Raw genomic sequence first — 26,847 nt, 5'->3', positions numbered from 1 at the left:
TAACCCTACAACTTCAAAAAATTCACCTAGATCAATGATTTTATTACGAACCCAATTAAGAACGTGATTGCTTTAAAATATTACAGCTGTTTATCAGAAATATCGAATTAGTATAATTAATATCGAGTTGACACGTTGTCAAGTTATATTTTTGCAAGAAATAGTAAAATTCACAGTGATAAATTATAATCTCTAAACCAATCTTCCAGAGAGAAAGTAATTCGCAAATCCCCAGATACGCACGAGGCACGAGTCCAGGTGTTAATCCAGCTGTTACACCTCTGCAGCTGGAGCTGCCCTCGGTTTCACTACATTTTTCTAAGCATACTACTGATTTTGGAAATTTGAACTATTTTTCTGAAGCAATTTATAAAAATAGTTGAAAAAAACTGACATAATTATGTAGAATTGAGTACAAGAAACGAGGAAAAAACTTAACGATTTCAAACTATACAATAAGAAATTACTTCTTGGTTCTTTCGCACACATACAATTTTCAATGCTCTACATTCTTAATGCTCTCGCCTATTTTTCATAACTCGAATCAATTGTGTCTCGTGCCAATAAATGCACAAGAGACAGCAGTTTTTCTCTCTTCTTGTGAACAATACCCGGTATACCGAGCGGACCCTCTCGGACCGTCATGCGATTGGATCGCATGCGCTCGCAGCAGACAGAGGCAGGAGAAACTAGAAAAGGACTGCGCGTGGAGTTTGGCGCTCAGTTTAACACGCGCCGGCGTACCGTGCGTCTCGTTTGCGATTTTCCCTCGGTTGCTCGACCGCCCGGTGGACGGATGGCGATTTAAAAGCCGCGCGACTGAGACGTTGGGTGCTAGAGGAGAATTCACCGTGTTGTGTTTTGTTTTCTCTCCCGAGAGACTCGTGTGCGGCGATGATCCGCGTCGCGAATGTCCGCGCGTAGAGCGGCATTCCGCGGCTCGCAGCGTCTGTCAGTGCGTCCCGCGGTGCGTTCGCGATCGTAGGATTCCTTCTCCTTCTTTGCATCGGCAGCCGCGATGACAACCGAGACTCCGAAGGTGGAGTTCGCCCTCGGCAGCGAGGTCTCGCCGGGTCGCTTCTTCAAGAGCGCGTTCGCGCGAAATTTCATCAGCAGCGGCCGCGACTGCAAGTCCCTGGATTACGAGCTGCTCGACAACGTCCGGGAGAACGAGGAGGATCGGAACAACAACGCGCGGAACAACAATTTCTTCTCGCTCGTGAATTTCGCGGACAGCAAGCCGGCGAACGGCGACGACGCCGCGGCGCGAGCCGCCGCCGCTCTCTGGGAGCAACCGAAGCCGAAGGAGGTGAATGCCTTTTGTACTGTTTTGCAGTCTTTTCTTTCACAACGCGATTCTCTCTTAATATTACGGTAACGGTAACTACGCACGTGAAATATCATCCACTCCGGAGATGATGTTGCGGTATCCTGTTATATATACGAGGGATATAAGAAACGCTCTATCGATACTAAAGATTCTGGAGCGTACAAAAATAATTTCGCGCAAAGGAATGCGCTAGAGGTTGCATCGCATTCTACAGGTGAACGCACCAAGATTATACGTATTTCTTTTCGTCTAAGAATTTCTCTGTCTCTTACCCAATTTAGAATTAATTTTTTCAATACGAATTTCATGCCATTTTTTTAAGCACAACTTTTTAACTTGAATAATTTAATATTTTAATTTAGTTTGAAGGTCGAGTTTCGTAATTCAGTTAAATTGAGAAATTTTCTGCCCTTTTGATAAATTTACTCCAAATTGATTCAGGAATCTGCGTACGCCGCAATCTCGAGATATCCCATACATTCCTCGTGGATTAATCCATCCATAAGGATGTGAGAAACTATTCCTACTTGTTCCAGAATCGCTAAGCTTAATAACGCGCTTGAATTACGATGGGAGTAGCGATAGTAGCTGCGTTACTCGAGCGCGTGCGTTCCTACTTTACGACTAATTACGAAATTCGTAGCAAAGCGCAATGAAATCCTTCGAGCGTTAGACCGCGCGCGCACCTCCGAGTTTTGCAACTCGATTTAAATACAATAAATGGGATTTCTGCTGGATAACGCCGACCGTGCATATCTGCTATTGTGCCGGGCCGATCAAATGTCGAAAGATGCAACATGCAACGCGCTTACGGGTACAGATATCCAAGCCGGAGGAGGAGGGGCGCGTTCGCGTTACTCTCGTTGAAAATGCACGTTTAATGCGTTACATATAAAGCGGCGGCCGTCAAATAATTTGATACTTTCTATTCTTGACAGGCGGCACAGCCGGCTGCAGATGCGAATGAATTGGAGAAACTTCGAAAGGTGAGTTTATTTATGCCTCGTCGGCTTTATATTATTGCACATTCATCCCCGACGCATCTCCCCGCCAAACGTTTCCCGACTCGGACATACGAACGTACCCCTTTATCTCATTCAACGCGTTGTCAATGTAACACGGCTTATTTAGGATCCTGAATGGGTACCACTTTACTGTTTCGAAACGATTCAAGATCGCGGCGCGAAAGCCATGGAATGCCATGGAGATACGTTGTTTAGCACAAAGGAATTAAAGTGCACTTTCTGTTTCATAACTGAATCGATTATTTCAGACAATTTTATGCCGACCCATAATCTTTGGAATCCGATAGAGGAAGCTGAATTTAATTCTCTAAATTAGATGAAATTAAGACGGAGAAGAAGAAAAAGATTTTTTTTTCACTATTTCTTGATTCAAAGAGTTAGAACTTCACTACTTCGAAGAATGAGTTCTTGTTAAATTTTGAATGACTTTAAATTCGCGTTGTTCTGAGAATCTCTGTTCTCCGATTCCTCTCTTCTTTCAGTGACGGTAGAAAAGGGCCAGGTGCTCTTTGACCATGGCGCATTTTACGGCTCGAAACGACGAGGAGTTCTTTCATGTACGAACGACGCGATTATTTATTCCGAAAGTAACAGACCACGTTTCCGCTTGTCTTTATTTTCGTTGTTAAGCGTTCCCCGATTTGCCATCGGACGGATGGTGACTAATCGTTCGAAACAACGTGAGGTTACATCCCACAATATACTGGAATCCCGTAATATACTTTTTCATGCCTATTTCCTACCATTTCCTACCGCATCGCTCCATGCACGTTATTATATCGGAGCGAGTGGAATCTCATCAGAAATTGTTGGAATAATTGCAACGACCCGAGTACCATTCGGTCACCGAATATTCACACAGTGAGTGGACCATCTATTCCGGGCCTACTGTGAACTCTAACTGTCTAGTAACTACTGTAGCGTGGCACGAAATTCCAACCAATAAAATACAAGTAAATATATTATAATTGTAACTTTTTATCTGTAAATAGTATGACTCGATTATCGATTATCAATAATCGAATTCACTTAAGACCTAAACTACTGAGATCCTTAAATTAATTTGTAAAGCATTTATTCCTGAAATATTTATAATTGTTGATCATGCATCAGCAATGAATAACAAAAATAATAGAAGATAAATGACAGATACCTCGAGCGATTGAGTGTCACAGGTGTTGAGAACAACTTTGTTATCTTATTTAAACAAGAGAATTGTTAGATTGGCCCCGAGCCATCCGCAATTGTGGGTTAAGCACGTGTTGATTTAGCCACTTAATTTTTCACCCGCAAAAGCTATAAATGTCGACGGAAAACCGTCGAAGTCGCGTCGTTCCTGAAATATCCGTAGGTGGTTTCGTTCCCGACAGCCGTTCGCCACAGATCGAGTATATGTCGAGCGGAAGTCCGCTTCAGCCCCTCCCGTAATTATTATCAGTCCGAGGGACGCCGCGTGTAGGCCTTTGTAGGGACCTATCCGAATGCACGCGCGTGTGTTTGTGCACCGTGGCACGTTTGTCCGACCACGCCAGTAACCGGACAAACGGACGGAGCGGGTTCGCGCGTGATGTCACCATCCTGCTTTTTCGATCCCACACCATGACAGACACGTCGGTGGTCGGTACAAGAAAATTATCATCCCCCTCTCCGCGTCACGGCAATAACCTGCCGCGTGTGAAAGAGTCACGTTAAACGATAATCCCTTCGTTTGCAGCGAGCCTCCTTTGTTTGCGTAAGATAACCGTGGTCCTATCATGTGATACGTGGAGAGCGCCAGACAGAGAGAGCAAGGTAAAATTGATTTCTCAGAAACGCCAGTGTGAAGATTCGCTATGGTACATAAAATCGCGATTGCAGCTTAAAGTGGCGCGCGTCCTTGTTGCAGACGATTGAATTCCACCCCTGCGCCGCCGCACATCCTCGAAATTTTTATCACCGCGGGCAACGCGATTAAGCGGTCGCATGTCTAAGAACGAGTTATTTGCCTACGCTCGAGAAGTGCGTTTAAGGATACTTCGTTGTTGCTTCCATTTGCACACCTGCGTAAGGTATACATCATGGCGCGACACGCACCCGTGATTTCCTTCCTGATCCTTGCCGACGGTTTCGCACGTTTTACGAGTCACGCGGATAAGATACGATCGAGACCGAGAAAGGTTCGTAAGGGCCGGAAGAGCCCTTCCTGTCGATTGCGAAATCGCGCGTCGCGGTAACCGGTTTGTAACAAAGGATAACAACGCAACTTTTTTGTAAAAAAAACCTTCTCCCTCGATGTGCTTCTTTTCTCGAATTCACTTTTATCTTGAAATCCGAAACTCATCGCGATCATTTTCTCCTTTTGCAATTTTCTATTAAAACACTCGAGACGCAAATTATATTCTTTCTTCAGCTTTGTCGCCCTCTGTCGAGTGAAAGAGGGCTCGGAATTTTTGCAGGTCGACGGTAATTAGGGAACGCCGATTAATTAGCCGAGTAAATTGGAGCTACGGCAGTAACGAAACGAATCCCGTTGCTCGCGTGAGAATTAATCACGCGATTTCTCGTCTTTTAACCCGAAACGAAGTTGTCTGCCCCGACGCATTTTGCACACGACTAATAAAAGGCAAATTGCACGCGCATTCTCTCGCCTCGTTGGCAATTTCAAGGCAACCGTTAACCTTCGTACGATTCCTTTGATCAACTTTTTTTTTCAATATCCGTCTCGATGGTTCCAGCTACATGCATCGCCGCGATTATAAAAGAGAACACTTCTTTTTATAGCTTCCTGCTCTTCCGTGTTCGCACGTTATGCCATCCATCTTTGCATCGTTGTGTAATATCGTTAAATCGAGCTTGGCGTTTAACTTTCCCTATATTTTATTTTCTTCGCAAATATAAAAAGTATACATTGCTCCATTTTGCGAGCTCTTTAGCTATTGTAATAATATAATACGAACTACATGAAATAGATCGAACTTGATCCATTTGTAAAACATTTGATTTTTTAATGAAATATTAAACACTTTAATTTTTAGGAAAAATGAACGTATAAAATAATTATAGATTTAATTACCTAATAATAAAGAATAAAAATATAAGAAAGGTTTATTATATTTTTTTAAGCTGTATATATTGAAACTATTTAAGTCGCACCGAAAGTTAATAATTTAGGGATATAAATATTGTTGTGTTACTAAAAGTAAAAGCTTGTGGGTAAAATATGTTAATACAGCATGACAATCTTGACAGAAAAATAGCACAATTAGTTTCTTTTTGCTCGAGTTCTAAAATGGTGCCGCTATTTTTACATAGCTCCGCTCTGAGAAGGAACGAAGCTACACAGTTTCGAAGAAACTTCTAAACGATATCTGTTTAACTCGCGCTCCTCAGAGATATACAATGTTTACGACGCGAAGTGGATTCGTGCGAGCGGGGCGCGAAGTTCGTAAGAAAGGAAGAGATTAATCTGCCCGACAGACCGAGGTGTTATTTCATTTATAGCGTCAAACCGCTTCTCGTGTGACGTTCTAGGAACGGCGAAGAAGAAGTTAATGGAATGTGATGATCACGTGACGAAATATTGACATCACATGTAACAAGTGATCGAACACGAGTGTAAAGATACGAAACGGAAATATAACGGAGTTAGAAATGGATTTAACACATAAATATTCGCAAATCACAATGCATCTATCTTCAAAATATAAAAGTGATAGACGCACCATCTGATGCATACTACTTAATTTAGAGCCTTGAACAATTCATTTCTATTTAAAAAAATCTTTCTAAAAGATCGTTTTTATCAAAATATTGGATTTAACTCACTTTATCGCGACCGCTCCTCGTTTATTTCATAATAGATATTCTATTTTATGCTGGATCGACATCCTCGAAGTCAGCACATAACTCTATGCATGACGCTCCGCAAATTTAATCACTATTACCTGACGGCCCTAGAAATTCCGCGTGTCATCGGCATCGCGATGAAAATACCACGTTCCATTCATGTCGCATCGTGACATTCGCTATTACTGTCGGATTTCGTGACAGGGAGAAAGAGAAGGCGGAGGAGAACAGTATCGCGCGGAGGAGTTACACTTTCCGCGGTCGCGCCGCACCGCGAAGCACCGTTATTCGATATTACGGAGACGGCAAGCGGGCGCTTAACCCGGCGCGGCGCGTTGTTCGCCGTATCGTGGCTATTTACATAACCCAGTCCATGCATTAGTGCACTCTCGGGAATGCAGCATCCAGCGCGGCGGAGCCGGGCGCGGGCTTGCCTCCTCTTCTTCCTTCTCCTCCCTCTGCCTGTACAGTTGTGCACCGTGCACGATCTTCCGTTCGCCATAGCCGCGTATTATTGCATTCCGTAATAATAATAATAATAAAGATCCACGTGAAATCCATACATTTGGCGAAGAGGGACGCGGTGATAAGTGGCCGCAGTTCTCAAGTACCTACCGCCGATGTGTTTTGAATTGGTACGCGACGCGAGAGCGAGTCATCGTCAGATGGGCCAATGAAAATGTTTTCGTTGAGTGGCCCGGAAGATATATGCATGTAAAACAATGGTTCGGCGCGAAAACTCGGGAAGATCATTTGCCGTATTTTATATTTTTCAGAGAAAGATTTTTATAGGTTTTACACTCTTTTTGTCTTTGTGTTGTTTGAGGATTGGGCGATATCGATCGTGCTGTTTAAAATTAGCGTCATTAATACATAGGGGTCTTTTTAATGACTCGTTAAACATTTGATGTATTTTTTTTAAATACGTAGAGAGATATGGAGTACATATCTTGACTCTCGTAAACTCATAAACTCACATTAAACGATAATTCATTGTACGCGCTAGGGACGAATTAGAGCAGCGATATTATTAGATGGATGATCAATATCGTACCTTCTACTAGATAGGAAGCTTTTTCAAACGCATGTCTGATAAATAGCTGTACAAGAATTAATTTTTTGTCGAGAGTAAAAGATGTAGAGCTCACATTTTCCTATAGAAAAGCTGTACGCGTAATGTCGATGGTGTAAGAGGAGGAAAATTACTCGGTACAAATTAAGGCTGTTATAGTTTTCCGATATTAGTCTGTTTAATGTGTACACAACATGTGTTACGATGTGTACGCGATAAGCAACACGGCTGATGAGAAAATCAAACAGACTTATCAACGTGTAAATATATTTACAAGTGAGAACATCCTTTAAAGACCGTTTCGTTCTTCATTGTTAGCACATTCGTCGATCTAGATAAGGGCCGAAAGACCGAGATTTGCCGTAACGAGGACGTCTAATGAATATTCATTTTATATATGCCTGAAAGAAATTGCATCCGTGTACGTCTATTTATGTAAAATAGATTAATGAGAGAGTTTGCTTTCGCAGAATATGTCTGTCGAAGACAGAAATGAGCAGTAAGAAATCGTCTGCGACGCGTGTCTTTGAAGGTTGCTACGTGAATATTTATTTGATCTAAATATGCAAATCAAATTCCTAGAATGGTCTGGTCACAAATATACATATGTATTATATATTAACTCTTTCTATATTCGCGCGTGATATTAGGCATTTTTGGCATCGTAAATTATTATGTGAATATGATAGATACACCGGTCCATTCTCAGAATTTGCGAGGGATTAGTTACATGGACAAAGCGATTTGACGTTACGTCACTTTCGACTAGATTGTACATTACGCGGTCATAAAGTATAGTCCAATGATCCGCGCAATCTAGTCCGTAGATCATAGTGAGCGTTTCTCTAGTTCTCTCTTCGTTCATTTGAAAAATGAGCTGCCGTTAAATCAACAATCGAGTCGATGCCTGGTTAATCCATTGTTTCCAGTCAAGTTAACACAAACTGCTGTTTTTTAATTGATGGATTCACACAGGATGGGAGTAAAATGAGTAATTTCTTTTTCGAATAAATGTTAAATCTGAATCTAATAAGGGCCTTATAGATAAATTATTATGTATATACACATACATATATATAATTTTAGTTTTATATATTTGTATATATGTATATATGTATATATATGTATATATAACTAAAATGATAGATATAATGCTACATTAGCCAATTTATTAACTACGTCCCTGCTTAGGAAGGCCCTTATTTGACGATTACTTACACCACAGTGTCATTACTCTCTGCACCGTCGGGCCGCGTTCCACTCGGGTGCCCTCAGCCTCTTCCGGTTGCCTCTATCCACGAAATACGCACCTTCCCGAGCACGTACAACATGCATTAACCGCGTACATTCCTGCGTGCATACATTCCGACAGCCCCATCTCTTTGTCTCTTTTGTTGGCAACGTTTACGAGCATTGCGCACTATATGAAGATCATACGAATTTATCGCGTAGTGTATGTTATAATTTATATTTTATAGTACATATCCATTTATAACAGAGGAAAATAGGAACATGAAATAGAAACAAAATGTGAGACATTGCATGTTTCTGATTTTTTCAGAAGTTAATTGGAATCTATATTTATGCAATCGTGTCAAATTTGAAATATATATATTCATATTTGTTATATTATGAAATATATATATTTGTTATATTTTTTCTATTTTTATTACTTTTCATATTTCTGCCTTAATATTAATCTATAACATAAAAGTCAAATATATAAATTAATATATTAACAGATATCTTAAAATAAAGAAAACACGGAAACATTATCTATATCCTACATTTGGGTCAAAAAGTCAACAGCCATGCAGCTGGTTCTCGATTATGAGATGAGATATCGTATGTGCCTAAGGGTTGCCTCGTTCATTTCGTTTTCCTATTTCCTATTTCAAGGATCGAAACGCGGCTCTTCTTCGTGGCTCGTACTACTTTCTTTGTTTTCGCAATAACGAGCGGCCGCGGGCCGGCGCGATAATGAGGGGAAGAATCTTTAAATGCCAACCATCATGACTGTCAAGGAAGTCATGATGATATATAACGTTACGTTGACATTCAATTTGCATCACCATAATTATGCCACATAATACATCTGCAATGACTCTCTGCTGCATTCGCATTTTTTTTTCTTTACTATGTCCTCTGAACCTCAAGGAAATAATTAAAAAATCAAGAAGTAGTTGAGCATAATTATAATACAAATACAAATTCATAAATAATGCTAATTTCATCAATCTCGCCCTTGTGAATTTTTATTTTCCACGCTCTTTTTTATGCTAAAACTTTATTATTCAAATACGAGAATATAAAATGTAGGTAATATGTAGTCCCCCACGAAAAATTCATACGACTTTGGTTGAAAATTTCTGACCTATCGTTCAACTATCGGAATATAGAACGGAGCGTGTTAAAATTATAGCCGCTTTACGGCCAATAAAAAGACGACTGCCACGAATCGGTCGATTAAGATCAGACGATTGAATCGAATCGTTCTCCACAATCTCCACGTTCGCCAAATAAGTCAGCTTTCTCGCGCGAGAGACGGCAATTCAGGCACCCCGGACAAGAAACGAAGGTAAAAACGGCATGAGTCACCAGATTCCTTAATTTTTACGAGCGCCCGCGGATTCTTCATGGCCATCAAGATCAATTGCCATAACCGATGGTCAGTGTGCCTAATTGCCGCGTGACCTCGCGCGTTCAGATAAACATATATATAAGTAATTTCCCGATGCAGCAGAGAGATGTCCGCTTGCGAAAGCCGGCAACCGTGAACTCATCACAACTAATATTCTGAGACTAATGAGTGCCACCGTCGCCGAAGTTTTTCGTGCGGATAGGGAGGCGGGAAGAGGTGCTCATCGTGTTGTTGAACTCTAACAGTCGTCAAAATAAACGCAAGCCGTAAAATTACCTACTAGGTAATTAATCCAGACATCCTCATGGACTATAAATTATCAGAGACTCAAAATTCCTCGCAAATAAATCACGTCGTTCTGTCTCTCAAAGTTCTGCTCTCTCTCTCTCTCTCTCTCTGTCTATTTATTATTTCCTATTGCTTCTTCAAGCCGGGTGTTATAAGATTTCGTTGCGATAAAAAAGGATATCGCGACGGCGAATGATAAGAATGATCGAGAGAGGCTCCGGTCAGGGGCATCACGCGAGAGAATTTTCCCAGCAACTGTTTCGAATGTGTCCGAGTGAAAGCCGACGTGTGCGAGCGCAATGCAACATTGCAACGGACAGTCGCGCGCGAACTCACCTATAATTCTACGTATATACGCACGTAACGGCGCGTTTTGTAATAAGCCTGCTCGTAGAGCCGCGTTTCTCATCGTCGTTGTGCATATAATAATTCTGCCGTCGCGCGTCCTCACGGGGGACGATTATTATTCCAGAGTACTGGACAAGTAGGCGACCTCTCCTGTCCGCCGTCGCCGACGCTTATCTCATAATCTGGTCGATAATGAGCAAACTGCTAATCAAACGCTTCCGGCATTCGTTGCGAATTCCGCTGAAAACCCCATCTGCAACGGGGTTCTGCAGGCGAAACTTCAAGACGAATAATTGTGAATGACTGTCACTTATTCACGTTTAGTTACACTACTTACTAACTTAATGAAAGAATATTTCTAAAAATATGATGAAAAATTAATGGAAGTCTATGTTTAAATATAATTATGTAACACATGCCGCATAAACAGGTATCGTTATTATATTCGAATAAATTTGAATGTATATATATTTCAAATTAGAATATACATTATACATATAGATATTCTTTAGTTCGCGTAACGCGATTTAACAGGAAGCCAGCCGTAAAGAATTGCATATTAAAATATTTATTAAAAACGGAAACTTCATAATAGAGGGGATCCTTTTCTATTCAATTATAGTGCTATTAGCATTGATGGGCCCATAAAGATGTCTGGAAACTGGCAATTCATTGCGAGTCCCACTGCAACAATGGCAGTAATCTTTCACTTTCATGCGCGACCAGCAATTAAATCCGAATGGCAGAGACAGTCGATACAATAAAATTATAACTCTATACTGAGAATTATTTTTAAAGGTTGCAATAATTGCAGTATAAATGCACATGTTATACGAATGACGGTAAAAGTAGCGGCGACTTTTAATTCGAGTCGTTATACGCCGGTCTTTCCCATAAACATTCCGCGATTCCATTTACTCGACGAGCAATATCCACACAAAGAGAAGACACGCATCGCAAAAAAGTTGTAAAAGAGCAATCTATTTCCGTCTGTAACACGGCCTTGAGCACGGTCTTCCACGTCTCCTTCCTCTATGTTCTTCACCGTCGAAAGTCTCTCGTCACGACGAGAGATTCGATCCCCTTTTTGCTCCCTTTATCCTCCAGTTAGCATATTTGGCATACCGTCGGAATAACTACGTCTCTTTATCGCGCTTTCCGTTTGCTCCATCGATCCTGTGGATTTCAGGGCGCTTTATGACTCTAAAACCACATCCGCGATATCGCTGGGATTTATCCGTCGTGGAATTCTGCCGTACTCGCTCGAGTTTGGAAACATGCACGATGATACACGAGTTTCGTATTTCCTTTAGTACGTGGATTCCACGATTAGTTTGAAATAGATTTGTCCTTGACAAAACTATGAAGACTGTCTTTGAATCATACATGTTTCAAGATACAGGCGATTTTTCGAAATAATCCCGAACGGCAATAAACCTTAATTTTTTAATTCAATTTTAGATAATTATTTTAACCCTCCGTCACCCCCCCCTGGGTCTTTTTGGGCACAAGCGAAATTTTGAGCTCATCAAATATCTCCGAAATAAAGAGAGGTCGAGGTCTGGCTCCCCTCCCTAAAAAAAAGTTGTTAGTAGTGAGAACTCACTCGCCAAGGGACGCCAGGATCCGGCAGGCTGGACCCAGGGGGGTAACGAAAGCAGTAAAAATAACGATGGTGACGGAGGGTTAAGAGAATTCGAATTTCAAAATTAATTACAAGTAATTTTTAGATACATATAATAAATTTAATATTCATATTTATTATATTTATATTATATACATTTATATTATATACTGTGATATTTAGATTATATATACTTAATATATTTAGATGTGAATGGACAATTTTCAAATTATAAATCGCGTGTGATACGAGGGGCAATTTTTTGTCTGTTTCATTGTGCTTCTGCATGTTTTGCGAAATTAATTTTAACCTCTAAAAAATCGTCAGTTCTATTTGTTTTTGTCGACTCGGTTTATTAACTAGCATGCGCCGCGTCGCGTCGCGTCGGCGAGAATAAGGGTCGTATTCGGTCGAGCATCCTAATTGCACATCGGCGCGACTGCCGGACGGGATGTCGTTAATCTATATAATAATTGTCTTCATTAATTTATCGAACGCACGCCACCCCCTGAACCACGTGTCGGCGGCTAGGTATTGACACAGTTCGTCGCAATTATCATCGCGTGCCGCGTATTCCTTAATTAAGCGCACGCCGTGCGTCAATTAAGGTCTGTTTAACGTACGCCCTCTTCCTCAGCGATTCAATATGCGAGCCTATGCACGAGCTTGCTTCTCTCCGTCTTTCTGCGTGTTGTCTGATTTTCTACCTGAGTCATCGCGCGGACCATCATGAAATATAATCTGACGTGTCTCGTAACGCGGGGTTCATCGAATTGTGCAATCGATAATTAAACGAGTAACAAGGGTGGACCGAGTAGATTGCGTGACCTTTTTACGGGTTACGTTAACATGTATGTACAATAGCATTTTAATCTGCCAAAAATTGATAGAATTATAATTTAAAAAAAATATTTCGGCATATATAAACTGGGGTACTTCAATTATCTTTTTCTAATTATAGCAAAACGTCGAATTATATTGGGAAAGTTCGTTAACAGTTTAAACTTATGAGTCACTTTTTTCGTCAAACATTTTATCTCCTTTAAACGCTCACGTAATCCACGTAGCAATAAATGGAAATAAATGCCCATTTATTTCCAATAAACAGACGACCGTAGTTACGACCGGGCGACCGAGTCGCCTCGTGAAAGTAAGAGCGCATGCAAATACGAATGTAGAAGGTCTTGTACGGGATGTTGTTGGGAATCGGATCAAGGAGAGTGCCTCCGATTATTTGGACGGTCGCTGCCGGCGGCGCGCCGCGAGCGATTTCTCGGTGCAAGTCTTGTCTTCACGTAAACGGCTTGACGCTTTCGTGGACACCGAATTTAGCGATTATGGATACACACACACATACACACGCATACATGAGCAATTGCCTTCCGACCTTTGCGCGCTTTCTGCTCTCACGAACTAAACGACCGATGCGACGCACGGAGAAAAGCGGTAAGGGATACACATCTGCATATCGCTCGATTTTTACCGAAAAAGCTTTATTTGAAAATGAAAAATAATTGAAAACTAATTTTTTTCTGGGAAGAAGTCTTGTATGTAGAACAGATCCTTGGCATATACATGATACATCTGATACGTATGCGAGATACCCGGTATGTAATGTCACACGTGCGGGATCACGGTCCAACAGTCGTGATCCTGCATATCGAAGGTGAGGATCTGATCTCACGACGCGGCAAACCGGCGCTGAATCTCGACGATGCAAAACGTAGAGATAGGGTTCTCGTCTTTTGACGAAGCGTCTGCAGTATCCGTCGTGCCGCAGGTGCGAGTAAAACACATGCACATGCATGTAGTGTGCGTGTGTGTGAACGGAATCTGCATGTGTCGTTAAATATAAGATATAGGCGCGCCGTTCTCTCTGCTGAGGTCGATTTCGTAAACCTTCGATTTTTTATGTGAAATAAATGTTCAAAGAATATATATTTCATTCTATTCTAGTTCCGTTCTACATGATCAACGTCACGGTCATAAAGATACGAATCAACTAGGGTTTAACAGGAGTTTAACTGATTGTGAGATAAAAACAAACCTCAGTTTTTCTTTTGGAAAGATAGAATTAGAAAATAGATTTTAAAACGATTGCGTTAGAATTTACAATAACGTACACCAACAAAATCCTTGTTTCTTTATCGATGTTATATATATAGAACTATATTTTAGAGAGAGAGAAAGAAAGAAAATGTACTATAATAACTCAGAGTTAAGAAACTTAAATAATTAACTGCATTAACGTATGTTTATCGAAACGGCACGTAGGGAAGTTTGTTTATTGATGAAAATCTTCACGGTACCGCGTTTATGTCCAAAGAAGATTACGTCACAACGAATTATACATGAGATTTTATCCCGCTGGTAACGACAGAGGAAGCCGTTGAATATATCTAGATGGATGACACAAGCGTGAGGAGTTCTTCGACTTCCTGACCCAGATAGATACGGGTTAGGTTCTAAATGTAGTCTGAGACAAGCTTTTCGGTGGCCCGGAAAATTTAATGCGGGTACCAGTGTGCTCATTCCATGGCCGGAAGTTTACTCAAGCAGCTACATTATAAATTCGAATAAAGATGATCGATAGAGCAATTTTAATCTACTGCATTCGAAATTGGTTAGATCGCGTCAGTTATTAATGATCTAACTAATTTTGAACGCAGCAAATTAAAATGGCTCTAGCTGTCTGTAATAATTACACGTTTATTCGACGCCGCGTTTTCTTGCAAACGAGAAATAGTCAAAGTGCTAAATAGTAAAGAATAATATTGCGGGTTTGAACGTACACGGGCTTCTCAAACTTCATGCGTGCAGGGACTTGTGTGCTAGCTTAAGAAATCAATTTTTTCGGTAGGTAATTTCAGTAAACCTGTAAGAGAATCGTTGCGCGACTGCAACGCGCTACAACGTCGTAAGAATAATTCGACCGGTGTGCGCGTAGGAGAGTTCCGGTAGCGAACGCACGCTTTGAGATCCGGCCCGAAAGAAAGAAGACCGTGCCGCACAACGCTGCAATTGTGTAGAGCGCAGTCTCTCTAATCGCACGCTCTGATTAGCGTGTGTACATCCGCGCAATGATCCCGCGGCGACGCGACGATCGAGATGAGTCATCTGGATGCCACTCAGGTGGAAGATCAATCGATCGTTTTCCGGTGACGCGATGGACGTGTCAAGGATCCGCGAACCACGAATCGATACGAATTTTTGAAATTTGCGAAATTACCGAAGGAACGACGCGGATCGTCGCGCCCCGCTGCTCCACGGTTATTCATTACGCAAGAGTATTTCACGAATCACGGAGATTGCGATTTAAACTGCCGAATAGAATTTAATCCTCCTTTCCGAGAGGCATAGATAACGACGGTGATTTGTCCCTCTTGTTTCACGCTCCAGATATCACAGCGCTATTTGCATTTGCTTTTTAATTTGCCGAAGAACTAAGAACCGCGGCTGCGGCCGAATCCGGAGAGCCGTCGCGTTTTTATTTTTCCGTCTCTTTCCTGTCTTTGCGGCAGATGCCGCATCCGCGAGGCGTGACCAACGCGTCTCCGCGTCTCCCCTTGCAAACTCGCTTAATGCCACCGGCACTTTTTGGTGATCTCTTCGCGCTGCTCTCGTGCGTACAAGCTGCCGTCGCCGTCGCCGCCGCGGATTCATGAATGGCGATGGTATGAACTATTCGTAAAAGCCGGCGGCTTATTTTCGGATCCGCGTTATGACACGCGCGTGTGCACTTCGAATGAATGCGTTATATCGCCACCACTACACGTTTGCAACGTGTGCAGGGAACATACTTCGTCGTATCTTACGTAAAAAATATGCAGAGATACATTCTAGCTGTCGTTAAATTAATGAGCACAAAAAATGTTAATTATCAGAACGCGTACGCAGAGATTGGATTACCTTGCGTATAGGATTCGAATTCCTCCTCCCCCCGGAAATAATAATTAATCCTATATTGAAAAATATACGCAGGCTGGAATTTCTAACTACGGGTAAATTCCAATTATAATTGATTCTAATTCACCTATTTTTTTACAGAGTCGCTATACCGTGTAGAAGTGAAAATTGCATTTAGAAAATATGCGGCACTAATCGCGCCGTCACGCTTCATATGCAGCTGCTGCTCCGTCGGAGAAATAGAAGGGATAATAACCCCGACGAAGGCGACGCCGTTAGTCGCTTCGGAGGAGATTCACGGAGACGCCGTGAGTCACTAAACGGCGATTTGTATGCAACGCGTAGCGCCGGCGCTACAAAGCATTGTGCGAGGGAATCGCATTGTACGCGAAGATGTAATTCTCAGGCGCGTAGGGCAGCATAAATTTCAGAATTCGGCGCGTTCCGCGTTACGTACACTTACGATATGATGACACGAGGTGAATACCGTATATAGAATCGTGATTATCGTATATAAGGACCTCGAAGTCCCATGTAATTAGGACGAGCTACGCGCGGTAACTGTATACAGATTGCGGTGTTTAATACGCGGTTTCTCCAAAGTTGATAAACCTGCCAGAGGATTCTCTCTCAGCGGAGACGGAGGGCGAAAACGCCGGCAAAACTGTCGGCTGCAAAATGGCGCCCAGACTCGATCTATTTTTAGTGCATTCCAGCTGAACGGATGGAGAAGCCTAACTCGCAGACGATGTTTCGCTGGGAGGAATCGCCTCTCATCTTGTTGGAATGCCAACAGCCTCCCTCCGTCTCCTCCTCCCTCTTTTTTCTTACTCCCCTTCTCCTATTTCCTCTCGCGTTCCGTTTTCGCGGCGCTCTATCATCGTTTTGTCGCTACGATCTTAATATGCTTGTTCTCGATAGTGACGATGCAGATCATAGATTCAGAGTTTAATTCTCTGATTCATCAATTGTTCTAATTAAAATATAAAAGAAGCTTTCTCTGTCTCACACACACAGCGCATTACCGTTTTAATTTTGCGTCATCGAAGAAACGATAAATTATGTAGTCTTTTATAAATATATTTTTTAACGCAATTTTGGTCATTAAAACAAAAATTTGTTTTGTTGCACGTCAATTTTCTATGTTTTATTTTCGAAAATTTTAATAGAGAACGTCTATAAAAAGGAAACCGAAAGACAATGTTGCATCTAACGTTCAAATACTTGTTATCAGCAGGTACGTACCGTGCTTTTTCGAACGTTTTCATTGTTTCAATAAAAGAAACGGGCTTTGAAGATAACAGGATTATCGATTCTCGAACAGTTTGCATATCGTACAGACGATCAAAGATAATAGTCTTTGAAGACTTATTCACCTAGTTACTTGAACGGAAGCTATTATAAAGTAAAATAGATGGTTCAATTATATACCGCTTCGCCACTTGACAATAACCCTTTCTGGGGGATAATGAGAGATCCAGGCGGGTCGTAATTACGCGGCGGATGTCGATCTTCAGGTGAAAATAATCATTAATTTAGACAATAGAAAAGCGATTTGTGTCGTAGCCAGGAGCTCTCACGGCGAAAGCCGAACGCGCGAGAAAAAAAAAAGCGGGGAACGTTTGTCAGAAGCGTTTGCGCGACATACAGAATCTACTTTTCACAAACACAATTTCATTTAATTTTACAATTTACTTTCTCATCATATTCATAAAATATACTTTCCATTTTCTTGATGCTAGCGAAGATATAGTAAGTGGAGTTCTCAGCGTTTTAAGTATTATCTTAATTCGCGGAAATATAAAAGTTTATCTCGACTGTGAGTACATATCAATAATTTTATTAAACTGATACCGGATATTTATTTGATCAAGCGTTCTAAGACTTGTATGCGTTATTTATCGGATTTCATGTTGATTTACGCTTTATCGCGATATATACACATATATTATATTATTATTATCCGAACATGTCATGAACGTCACGTGTACTATTTATAGGATTCCTCAGATCGCGGGCGAAACATTTCTATTCACATTCAGCCGCACATAAGTATTCCGGCGTTTAATCGCGCGATTGTCTCTGAGAAATCTTTATCTCGCACACGATCTATGATTATTCGTAAATCCTCATTCATACTTTTCTACCTCGAGGTCATCGCGGGTTAACGACTGCCGGCTCGTCGCGAACTCGTTCTCAATGTTGGCTAGAAACCGTTTCGTACGGTACCAAAGCTTTTTCTCATTAGTCTCGTCTCATTCTCTCCCGTTTTTTCTTTCCGTTCGGGGGGGAAAATACGTCTACGTCAATTCGCATAGATACAGTTTTGCAGTTTTTACTGTTTTTTCGAAATTATTGCGCACGTAAATACCTCCGTTTCAATGAAAATTACAAGCTAAGTAATGTCTTTCTATATTACGATATTTTGTTGACTGCAACTGGACACTAGTTCCACGACTATCACAGTATGATATCTCTCAATCATAACAGCGACGTGTAATGTCACGTTTAATTAAGTTACCAATAAATTCTGCCGGCTGAATTATAAATAACGCACGTATGATTTAATCCCGCCTTCAGTAAGAATCAACAACGTTATTAAATGTAAGAGTAATGCTCTCTCGCGAGAGTACACGATTCTCTTCCCGGCGGCGGAGTATATGAACGCGAGGCAGTGTCTATATAAGCCTCTCCACCGAGGGGCTCCGCAAAATGAATGGATTAAGTGGATCGAGATAGATCGTTAAAGGCAAATCGTCGAATGCCGATGCGCGGTTGTAGTCTTACACGTATCCGCCGCGTTGCCAAGAACAGGTCGTAAGCCGGAATATTTACTATCGCATGAACGAGTCCGCGTGCGCACTCGAGTTAATCTCGAAGGATTTCTTTCTTTCTTTCTCTTTTTCTTTTTCTTTTTCCCGCTCTCCCCAGGACTCGCCGTTGCATCTCTCGAGACTCTCGAGAGATGCTGGGGCAGAGCTTTCTCACAAGTCGACACAAAGAATTAAGCTCCTTTCGGAGCGTAACGCTCGATAGCGAATGCGAACAGTGCGGACGATACATTCCACGCCTATCGCAGACGAAGGGAGGGAAGGGGGATACGGATTTACGAGGTGCTCGTGCAATTTCACTCTGATTCCAATAACGGCTGCACGAAATGAAGAATTAATCCGCGAAGGCACTAACGTCGTACTCGCGCGCGCCCGCAGGACCTTCCCTTTTACCTGATCTTATACGTGTAACAAGTACGTCTATCGGTTGCGGAACTTCATCAACTTCTTCCCACGCGCATCGGCAAATGCCAGCATTCAAGGATAGAATACAAGGCAGAATATAAGAAAGGCGAAAAAAATCGCTGGACTCGTCAGAGCGTCTGCTCGGCCGTGCGATACGAACGTGTATGAACACTATGAACGCGGCATGAATAGCTTCCCAGGGGATTTTTCTTCCTATATATATACATATAAAATAAATGCGAGAAATATAGTAGGCAGCCGTTTCCCCGCGTGCGCGCCGTATAAATTACAGATTAATCTGTGTGCAATCAGAAACGAATATCTACGCCAACGCGCGCGCGATAAATATTCCGCATCGCTTTCTGTGTATATATCGTGTGTATATCCTCTCTTGTGTGAAAATCTCCCACGTGAGGTGAAACTTGACGTTAACTCCTAATGACGAGCGGACCACTAAGCGCGCCCGTATTACTTACAAGCGCAGTTCTCACGCGTCGGACAAGCTAGATTAATTTTTCGAATGAGCGAAAGAAAACTCGGCAATTTCGATTTGCGTGAGGCGAGCGCCGGTCTTGTTTCGCGCGTGGGTCGCAAAGACGTTTCGCGGGAACAAGTGAAAGGAGCGATGCAATTCGAGCATCCTTTCATCCGAACGCGAGGGCAGGACCGGAGGAATGCGCGCGATCCCATCCATCTTAATTAAAATCTAATTATTGATTCTAATAAATGAAGTTGAAGAAGGCAAGACATGTGAAGAAATATTAATTAAATATTTTTTTCAGTTGTGGAAAAGTCAATGTAAATTCTTTCCCATAAAAGAATTGATTAAAAGTATTTTTTCTAAGAAAATCCTTGTCTTCCCTTGCGATAAGGCGATTACTTTTTCCTTGTCCTAATTACAAATTTTCCTTCTGCGTATAATAAATATTTATACATATTTCTCTGTTTCAATTAAGATAACTAAATATTTTCGAACCTTCATCAGACGACGAAAGATAGAAGTAAAAGAGAACGGATGCGTAAAATAGATAAGATCTTGAATACCAAAGTTTTCAATCGAGCACGACATACAGCTGACATTGACGTTGAACCATTTAGAGAACGGTGCGAATATCGGAACAATGGCGGGCCCGATGTCGTCCCTAATAACAGTCGTATTTCGATTTCTATTCCGTTCATCCTTCGTAACTGCGAACAGATCGGCTCCGCGAGGGACACGGCGAGAAAGACCTCTTCCTAGCATTTCCATACAATAGCGGGAAAAAGATGGTATGTATTGCGAGATATCCGGCGATGGCCTCCGGATGATAACGAGGCCAGGATGAAAGATGTCGAAAGAGCCGTACGTCCACGAGAATCGCGTCTGGATCAGATTTTCGCGGCGAGGATACGTCACGATCGTGTCACGACTCTTTTACAGGGGCTGAATGTTGTAACTAAGGCACGCATTATGGCACAAGTGTAACGGACACGGGGATAGACTCGGCGTAAAAAGTAATTCGTTCGTCGAGAGGTAATTCGATTTGCGAAAATCGCGGCACGATTGGAGGTGCGCAGCACCTCAGTCGGACAAAGTCTCGCGATTTCGTAACGCGCGCGCGAATTAGACTGAATCTTTTTCTTCGCTGGTATTTCCTCCATTTTTCCGTCGAGTGTGTGAGGGTATATTTACGGAAAGTTGAAATTTTCATCGGCGGCGACGGCGGCGACGGCGGCAGCGGCGGCCGAGCGGATGGGGTTACGCATGGTCGCTCAGCCTGAACAGTCCACCGGCTGAATACTATCGTGACGTCACTCGCTACGGTCACTGCCTGAATTATTCAGTATTTCTTCGTTTCTAGTCGTTCAGCGATGCCGCGTGCAATCTCGTACGAAAGTTTGTTTTTACGCACGCGGCGCGTAGTAGTAGCGCGCGTTCTATCGTTCCATCTTCTCTCTCTCGCGACAGGAAACTTCGATGAAAGTGAGAACCGCATTGAGATCTATTCATTGTAGCTTCTCCTTGTAAAGTTTTCGAGATCTAAGGATATCTAATTTCCTCGTTAAATACTAATTAATTGAAAGTATCGCGACAATGCTAAATGCTACGAAACGTTCTAGCGGTATTGTGAATTGCAAAAGCGAGCATTCTACTTCGGGACGTAATAAAAAAGGTTGATCTTTGTAACGAGCTATCCTCGAAGGACGACCATGGACGTCCGTTAATAACTACAACGATCCTACTCCGGTACTCGGCCACGCTGCCGGCGATGGCTATCGAAATTAGATAGAAAATTGCCTTCGTCTTATTCGACTTTGGTCGAAGGTGTTTCATTAAATTCTTTGAGAGATGCGGAATCGATAGATCCGCTGGATGCTATCGGACGGTATATCGGTATTGCGAGCGGCCAACAGCCGCCGCACGGTATCGAGCGATCGATTAAGCGTGGAAGGGAAACAGGAACGCGCGAATAAAACGATAGCGTCTGATGAGAATTAATACCGAACTTTTTCGCGGCGTCGCGAGACTCGAGATATATAATTTCGTTAGTCGTTTAGACGCTCCCGTGGAAAACATGGAAAGTGAAGCGTACCTCGTTAAATCCGTGCCGATTCTCTCCGACTTCCTCCGTGACCTTTTCTCGGTGCGGCTCTGATTTATGGACCATCTCCCCGCCCGTTCGCCGTCGCTTCGCATTCTCCTGGAAAGCCGACAACGTTATTCGGTACAATATTCCACGTCAAGATAGAGAATATCCAGTTTGTTAAGATAGCATAATAATTATTGCGGCGCAGATAATGAATCGCTCGGCGTTAATGATCGTCGGTTTTTTCGTTTCGTCATTTTCTTCGCTATAGTCACACATTGTTTAAACTTGATAAATTGTTTAAAACTTTCCAAATCCGCTTGATAATTTGAAGCCTAAAAAGGTGAATAAAGTATGTACAGAAAAGGTATATGAAGGTATAGAAAATCTCACGACCTTATTGAATATATTGATAAAAACAGGAAAGTATGTGTGTGTGTGTGTGTGTTGTCAGTAGAAGGAGGTTTGTAGGCCTATGCTGATTACGATTGCGTTTAATTAATTAACCGATGCGCGCGGATTACCTCGAAGACCCCATTACATAGCTCGTTTAACGGAGAGCATTTTTTAAAAACGGCGCTATTATATCGTCGGACGTGTTATTAATCGACATAAGTACTCTTCGCAATTAGCGGAATAGCGTAAAATTCATAATAATACGTTCACGCCAGCGGCGTCCTGTGATTAATTGCGGAAAGCTATCGACGCTCGCGCTTTTTGCGTCTCTTCTTTTTCGTATCTCTTTCATCCGTCTCATTTCTCGCGACACACGTGGACCGCTATTCCGTGCACGCCGAGTCTCACACCGGAGCACCCTGGTTAGAATCGTGATTTCGAAGAAGTACCGACTATTAAGCCCGCAACTCGTCCGCGTCTCTCGTCTCTTTCTCTCCTCTCGTTCTCTCTTTCTTTCTCGCAAATATACGCACGTTATGTGTTCCGTCTCTTTCATCGCTCTACCTATACTCTCCAAGCAGATCGTTACTAGGGTAGAAACATGAGTTTTTGCCAGTAAAGCAAGGTGGAATGCGCGGCGAGGCAGCGTCAATGGATCCATAAAGTCCGCTCGCGGACTCCATGAGTTCGAATCTAGTTACGACTGCACGCGGTGCAAGATGAAAAAGAAGACGTCGGAAGGAAAGGTATTGTCGGAAGAAAGTCCGCGCGGAAAACCATGGCGAATTCGCGGCTACAGGCGACGCGTGTATTTGATGGAGAATAACATGCCGTCTGGAGAAATCTCTCCAGAAAAATATTCCCGCCCGAAGAAAAATATCCTGCGAATTTCCCATATCTAAAATGTCTCTTTTATCTTTTAATTAATGATGTAAATCCCATGATTTCTCTCTTTAAACCTAGTCATGACGGCAACATTACATCAATCGTAATCTAAAATCTAAAATATCCGACAGAGTACGATCCGAGGATATGTAAGTAACGTAGTTTTATTTTCTCGTTGCAGCAATGCCAGTCGTTGAAGAAGGAAAACCGGAGGCTGCAGAGCGCCTTCCTGCAAAACGTCTTTCTTCAAGCGCGAGTCGACACGCTCCAATGGCAGGTCAAACAGGTTCGTAATCACGCGATAGCTGAAGATCTGCAGAAGCAGAAGCGCCCGATAACGTGGCCAACCGGTTTACCTCGCTCCGGTTACTCGATATCGCGTCACGTAACAACCGGTCGGCATACGCGATCGACTACTTTTCCTCTTTGATGACCCATGCGATTTTCGTCGACCCGAGTTTTTCTATTCGTCCATTATCATTTTATGAATGAAACTTACATGCGTGCACTGTACGATCCATCTTTCGATCGCTATTAACATTTTGCTTTGATAATATCTCGAGTTTTAGGAAAAGTATTTCGATTATAATCTATCTTCTTGATTGAAATATAGTTATAATTAATTTTTATATAATAAAAAAAGTTATGATTTGTATGCGATATCTTGGGATACTTGTATTTTAGATTTTCTCGCTCGAATTTTTTATGGAACGTGTCAGGAAGTTTAATACTCTTTGAAAGGAAGCTAAAGCTCCATCGATTATATCGCGCGCGTAAGAGATTCTGAAAATAAACTATTAGTAATTCATAATGATCCATGTTATTGCTTATATTTTTTTCCTTTCATTTTTTCTCTTCCTTGTTAGATCGATATCATTTATCGATTTATTTACTTACAAATTACATTATTTCTTTATTAATAGTATTATTGGTATTCTCGCATATTTTTTCACGTAAATGATACGATATAAATTTATGCAATGAAGCGGCAGGGATCGAGAATTAGCGTTCGCTTGGTTTGTTCGCAGGTCGAATCGAACAGGCAAATGTATCGTTCTACGATGGAACAGGTCGCTCATTTCTTGGGCCGGGCTCACAGGAGCCTGGAGATCCTGCACGCCAAGGAAAATCCCAAGGATAAGAGACGTGTGCCGCGTAGCCGTAGCGTGCACACGGTGGTGCACGCGGACCCGTCGCCGAGTCGCGGAACCGCTACGCCGTCGCCCTCGTCGTCGACATCTTCGCCGTTCACACGCGCCAAATCGGTCACTCAGATCGGATCGCCGAATGCTACCTGCTTCCGTGAGTTCACCTGGTCGGTTCTGCGAAGAAACGATCCGGTGCACTGCACATCGCCACATATCCAGTCACCGACGGATCTCAAGACGAACGACGTGCCTGATAACGTCGTCTATCGCGAACCCAAGCAAACGGAATTAAACCCGGACGAGATACCGCCGGAGAAACTATCTCAGGAGGCGTTTAGGTGCGTGCGAAAGATTTCAGAAAACCGTATTGCTCACAAATCGAATTATTAATTTGTTACTATTAATACTAATTATTATCTTTGTTATTATTAGCATTATTAAGAAAAATCAATATGATAGATCTGCGAAATGTTTCTACAGGTTACTGCGAACTGTCGAATCCTTGCTATCGATGCGAGAGCCCGATTTGACGAGAATGACGCCGGTCGAGGAAAACGGATCCTCTCCTTCCCCTACGGTGGACCATCATCGTCATCATGACGCGTCTTTCTCCTTACCGACTGGTAACTTCGCCAATTCGACAACCTTGCAAGAAGCCGCCGCCTATTCCGGATGTTCCAGCAGCAGTCGTGGAAACGAATCGATCAGTGGACAGCAAAGCGACAGCAGATCGCCAAGTCTCGTCAAAACGTCCGTCACCGAGTTTACCCGAAATCTGCAAAACTTCACACCGAGCGTGAGAAGGTCGCCCGACACTGCCTCCTGGAACTCCAGTAGCAGTAAAACGACCGAGGAGGAGGACCTTGTCGCGTTCACCGCATCATCGAGCGGAGCCACGTCCAACGGCACACCGATCTCGACGCTCACCAGGGCCGCGAAGCGATTGGAGAAAAAGGAGTCTACAGGACTAATTGGCAAATCTAAAGTAAAGCCGGCCAGCAGCCCGGTGAGCAGCGCCGAGGGCGAAAGTGGATTCTTCTCGATCAGCTCCTTCCAGGAGGTAGGTCTGCCTGCTTCGGCAGCCCTACCGGTCACGCCAATCAAGGGCTGTCACACCGAGGTAGGTCTGCCGGAAGTGCCTCTGGACAAGACCAGGCACCGACGGTGGTCCTCCACGCCGGCGGAGATCCAGGCACTCTTTAAGCAGCATCGAGCGAGCTTCGGTGGTACGCCGCAAACCACCACCGAGTCTGTCAGCGTCTGTTGGGTTTGAGTGTCGCGGGAGCCGTCGCCGCCGACTATAATCCCACCGCAAGCGATCGTCATGGTTTCAGTCGGATCTCGCAGACTAGACTAGCTCGGACCGCGAGCGCGATTTTCAGGAATGATATACTTATTGTTAGATAAACCGATAAAGAATATCCAGGAATTTTGTAAATAACTTCTTATCGCTTCTTTTGTTACGTTGATAAAAAATGTAGAGCCGTAGTACTGATAAAGCGCTCGATAGTAATTACTATTTGTTCGATCGTTCCGATAAGACGACTCGAGTGTACATGCGGTTTATTAAACTTTCTTACAAGAAAATTATCTATTGGAATGTGTTAATGGATAGATAGGAAGCGCATAAAGAAAATAAGGGATTGATATACGCCCGCGTAATTGGGCGAGGGTTTCGTAGATGATGCGGCCATTCTGTAAGTATAGAAAAGAATAGTATAATCCCGACATTTTGCAATCAGCCATATCTCTTGTAGTTTCACTGCTGATATCAACTCCGTCATATCAGTATCAATGAAACTTCTTCTCTGCACACACGAGTGTCGCGATTATTAATGATTTCGTGCATGACAGTGACTTTGTTCGCCAGAAATTTACGGACAAGTTTGACGCGTTAAGTACATTTTGCGGTCGACAATCGTTTTCATTTGACCGTCATTTGATTAACTAGGCATTATTTAATAAATTAATTATTTTTGGATTCGAGTTAATTTGATTCAATTCGAACATAACTAAAACAAGTTTAATTTATACTAATATATATTGCGATGTAGTTCAAGTTAGTGTAATTCGATTTATTAGATGCATGACAATTTTTTTAGATTCGGAAGAACGCAAAAGATAAATTTTTTCATCTTACTTAATAAATTGGAATTTACTGCAAATACTTTTGCAAATCCATATTTTGTACTATAATTATTCTCGTGTAAGTTAATAGTGGTGCAAAATATTTTCAACTTAATTCCACCAATCTTTTCCATCTAATTGGAATTGATTATTTGCACGATAATTGTCTCATTTAATATCGTTACACCGCTCATGACACGACGCTCAATTTGTAAGATTTTTCGACAGTGATAGACGAAACTGTAATTCTCACAATTCATATAATCTAATTCACGAGGACAACATATCTTTTAACGTAATGAAACAGCGTGATCTGAGACTATTATAGTTCTAGGCTTTACAATATTGCGTTCTCTATATATTTCTCATTGTGCGTAATTTGTCATTTTCATTCGTAATTATATAATACAACTGAATATCATGCCAAAA

The 26,847-nt window shown here is 42.3% G+C and overlaps 2 protein-coding genes across 3 annotated transcripts in view; one reads left to right on the top strand and one right to left on the bottom strand.

Moving 5' to 3' along the window:
* LOC139774970 (uncharacterized) overlaps nucleotides 1-26,847 on the bottom strand; it is a 168,506-nt gene that overhangs the window by 41,453 nt on the left and 100,206 nt on the right. For both annotated transcript variants that reach the window (XM_071710571.1, XM_071710570.1), the window contains one exon: nucleotides 21,869-21,976. In XM_071710571.1, coding sequence (XP_071566672.1) covers nucleotides 21,869-21,976 — 108 coding nt within the window. The remainder of the gene's footprint in view (nucleotides 1-21,868; nucleotides 21,977-26,847) is intronic.
* LOC139774959 (uncharacterized) lies at nucleotides 58-26,847 on the top strand. The gene is made up of 5 exons (XM_071710549.1): nucleotides 58-1,309; nucleotides 2,269-2,316; nucleotides 23,325-23,429; nucleotides 24,172-24,629; nucleotides 24,772-26,847. Exons 1-5 carry the CDS (start codon nucleotides 1,019-1,021, stop codon nucleotides 25,562-25,564), a joined length of 1,695 nt encoding a protein of 564 aa, XP_071566650.1. The 5' UTR covers nucleotides 58-1,018; the 3' UTR covers nucleotides 25,565-26,847.

Source organism: Temnothorax nylanderi, unplaced genomic scaffold, assembly GCF_030848795.1.
Source record: "Temnothorax nylanderi isolate EJ_2023f unplaced genomic scaffold, tnyl_v1.0 TNYL_tig0090_pilon, whole genome shotgun sequence".
Taxonomy (NCBI): domain Eukaryota; kingdom Metazoa; phylum Arthropoda; class Insecta; order Hymenoptera; family Formicidae; genus Temnothorax; species Temnothorax nylanderi.
Note: the sequence above shows the minus strand (reverse complement) of the source record. Positions and strands in the feature narration are given on the sequence as shown.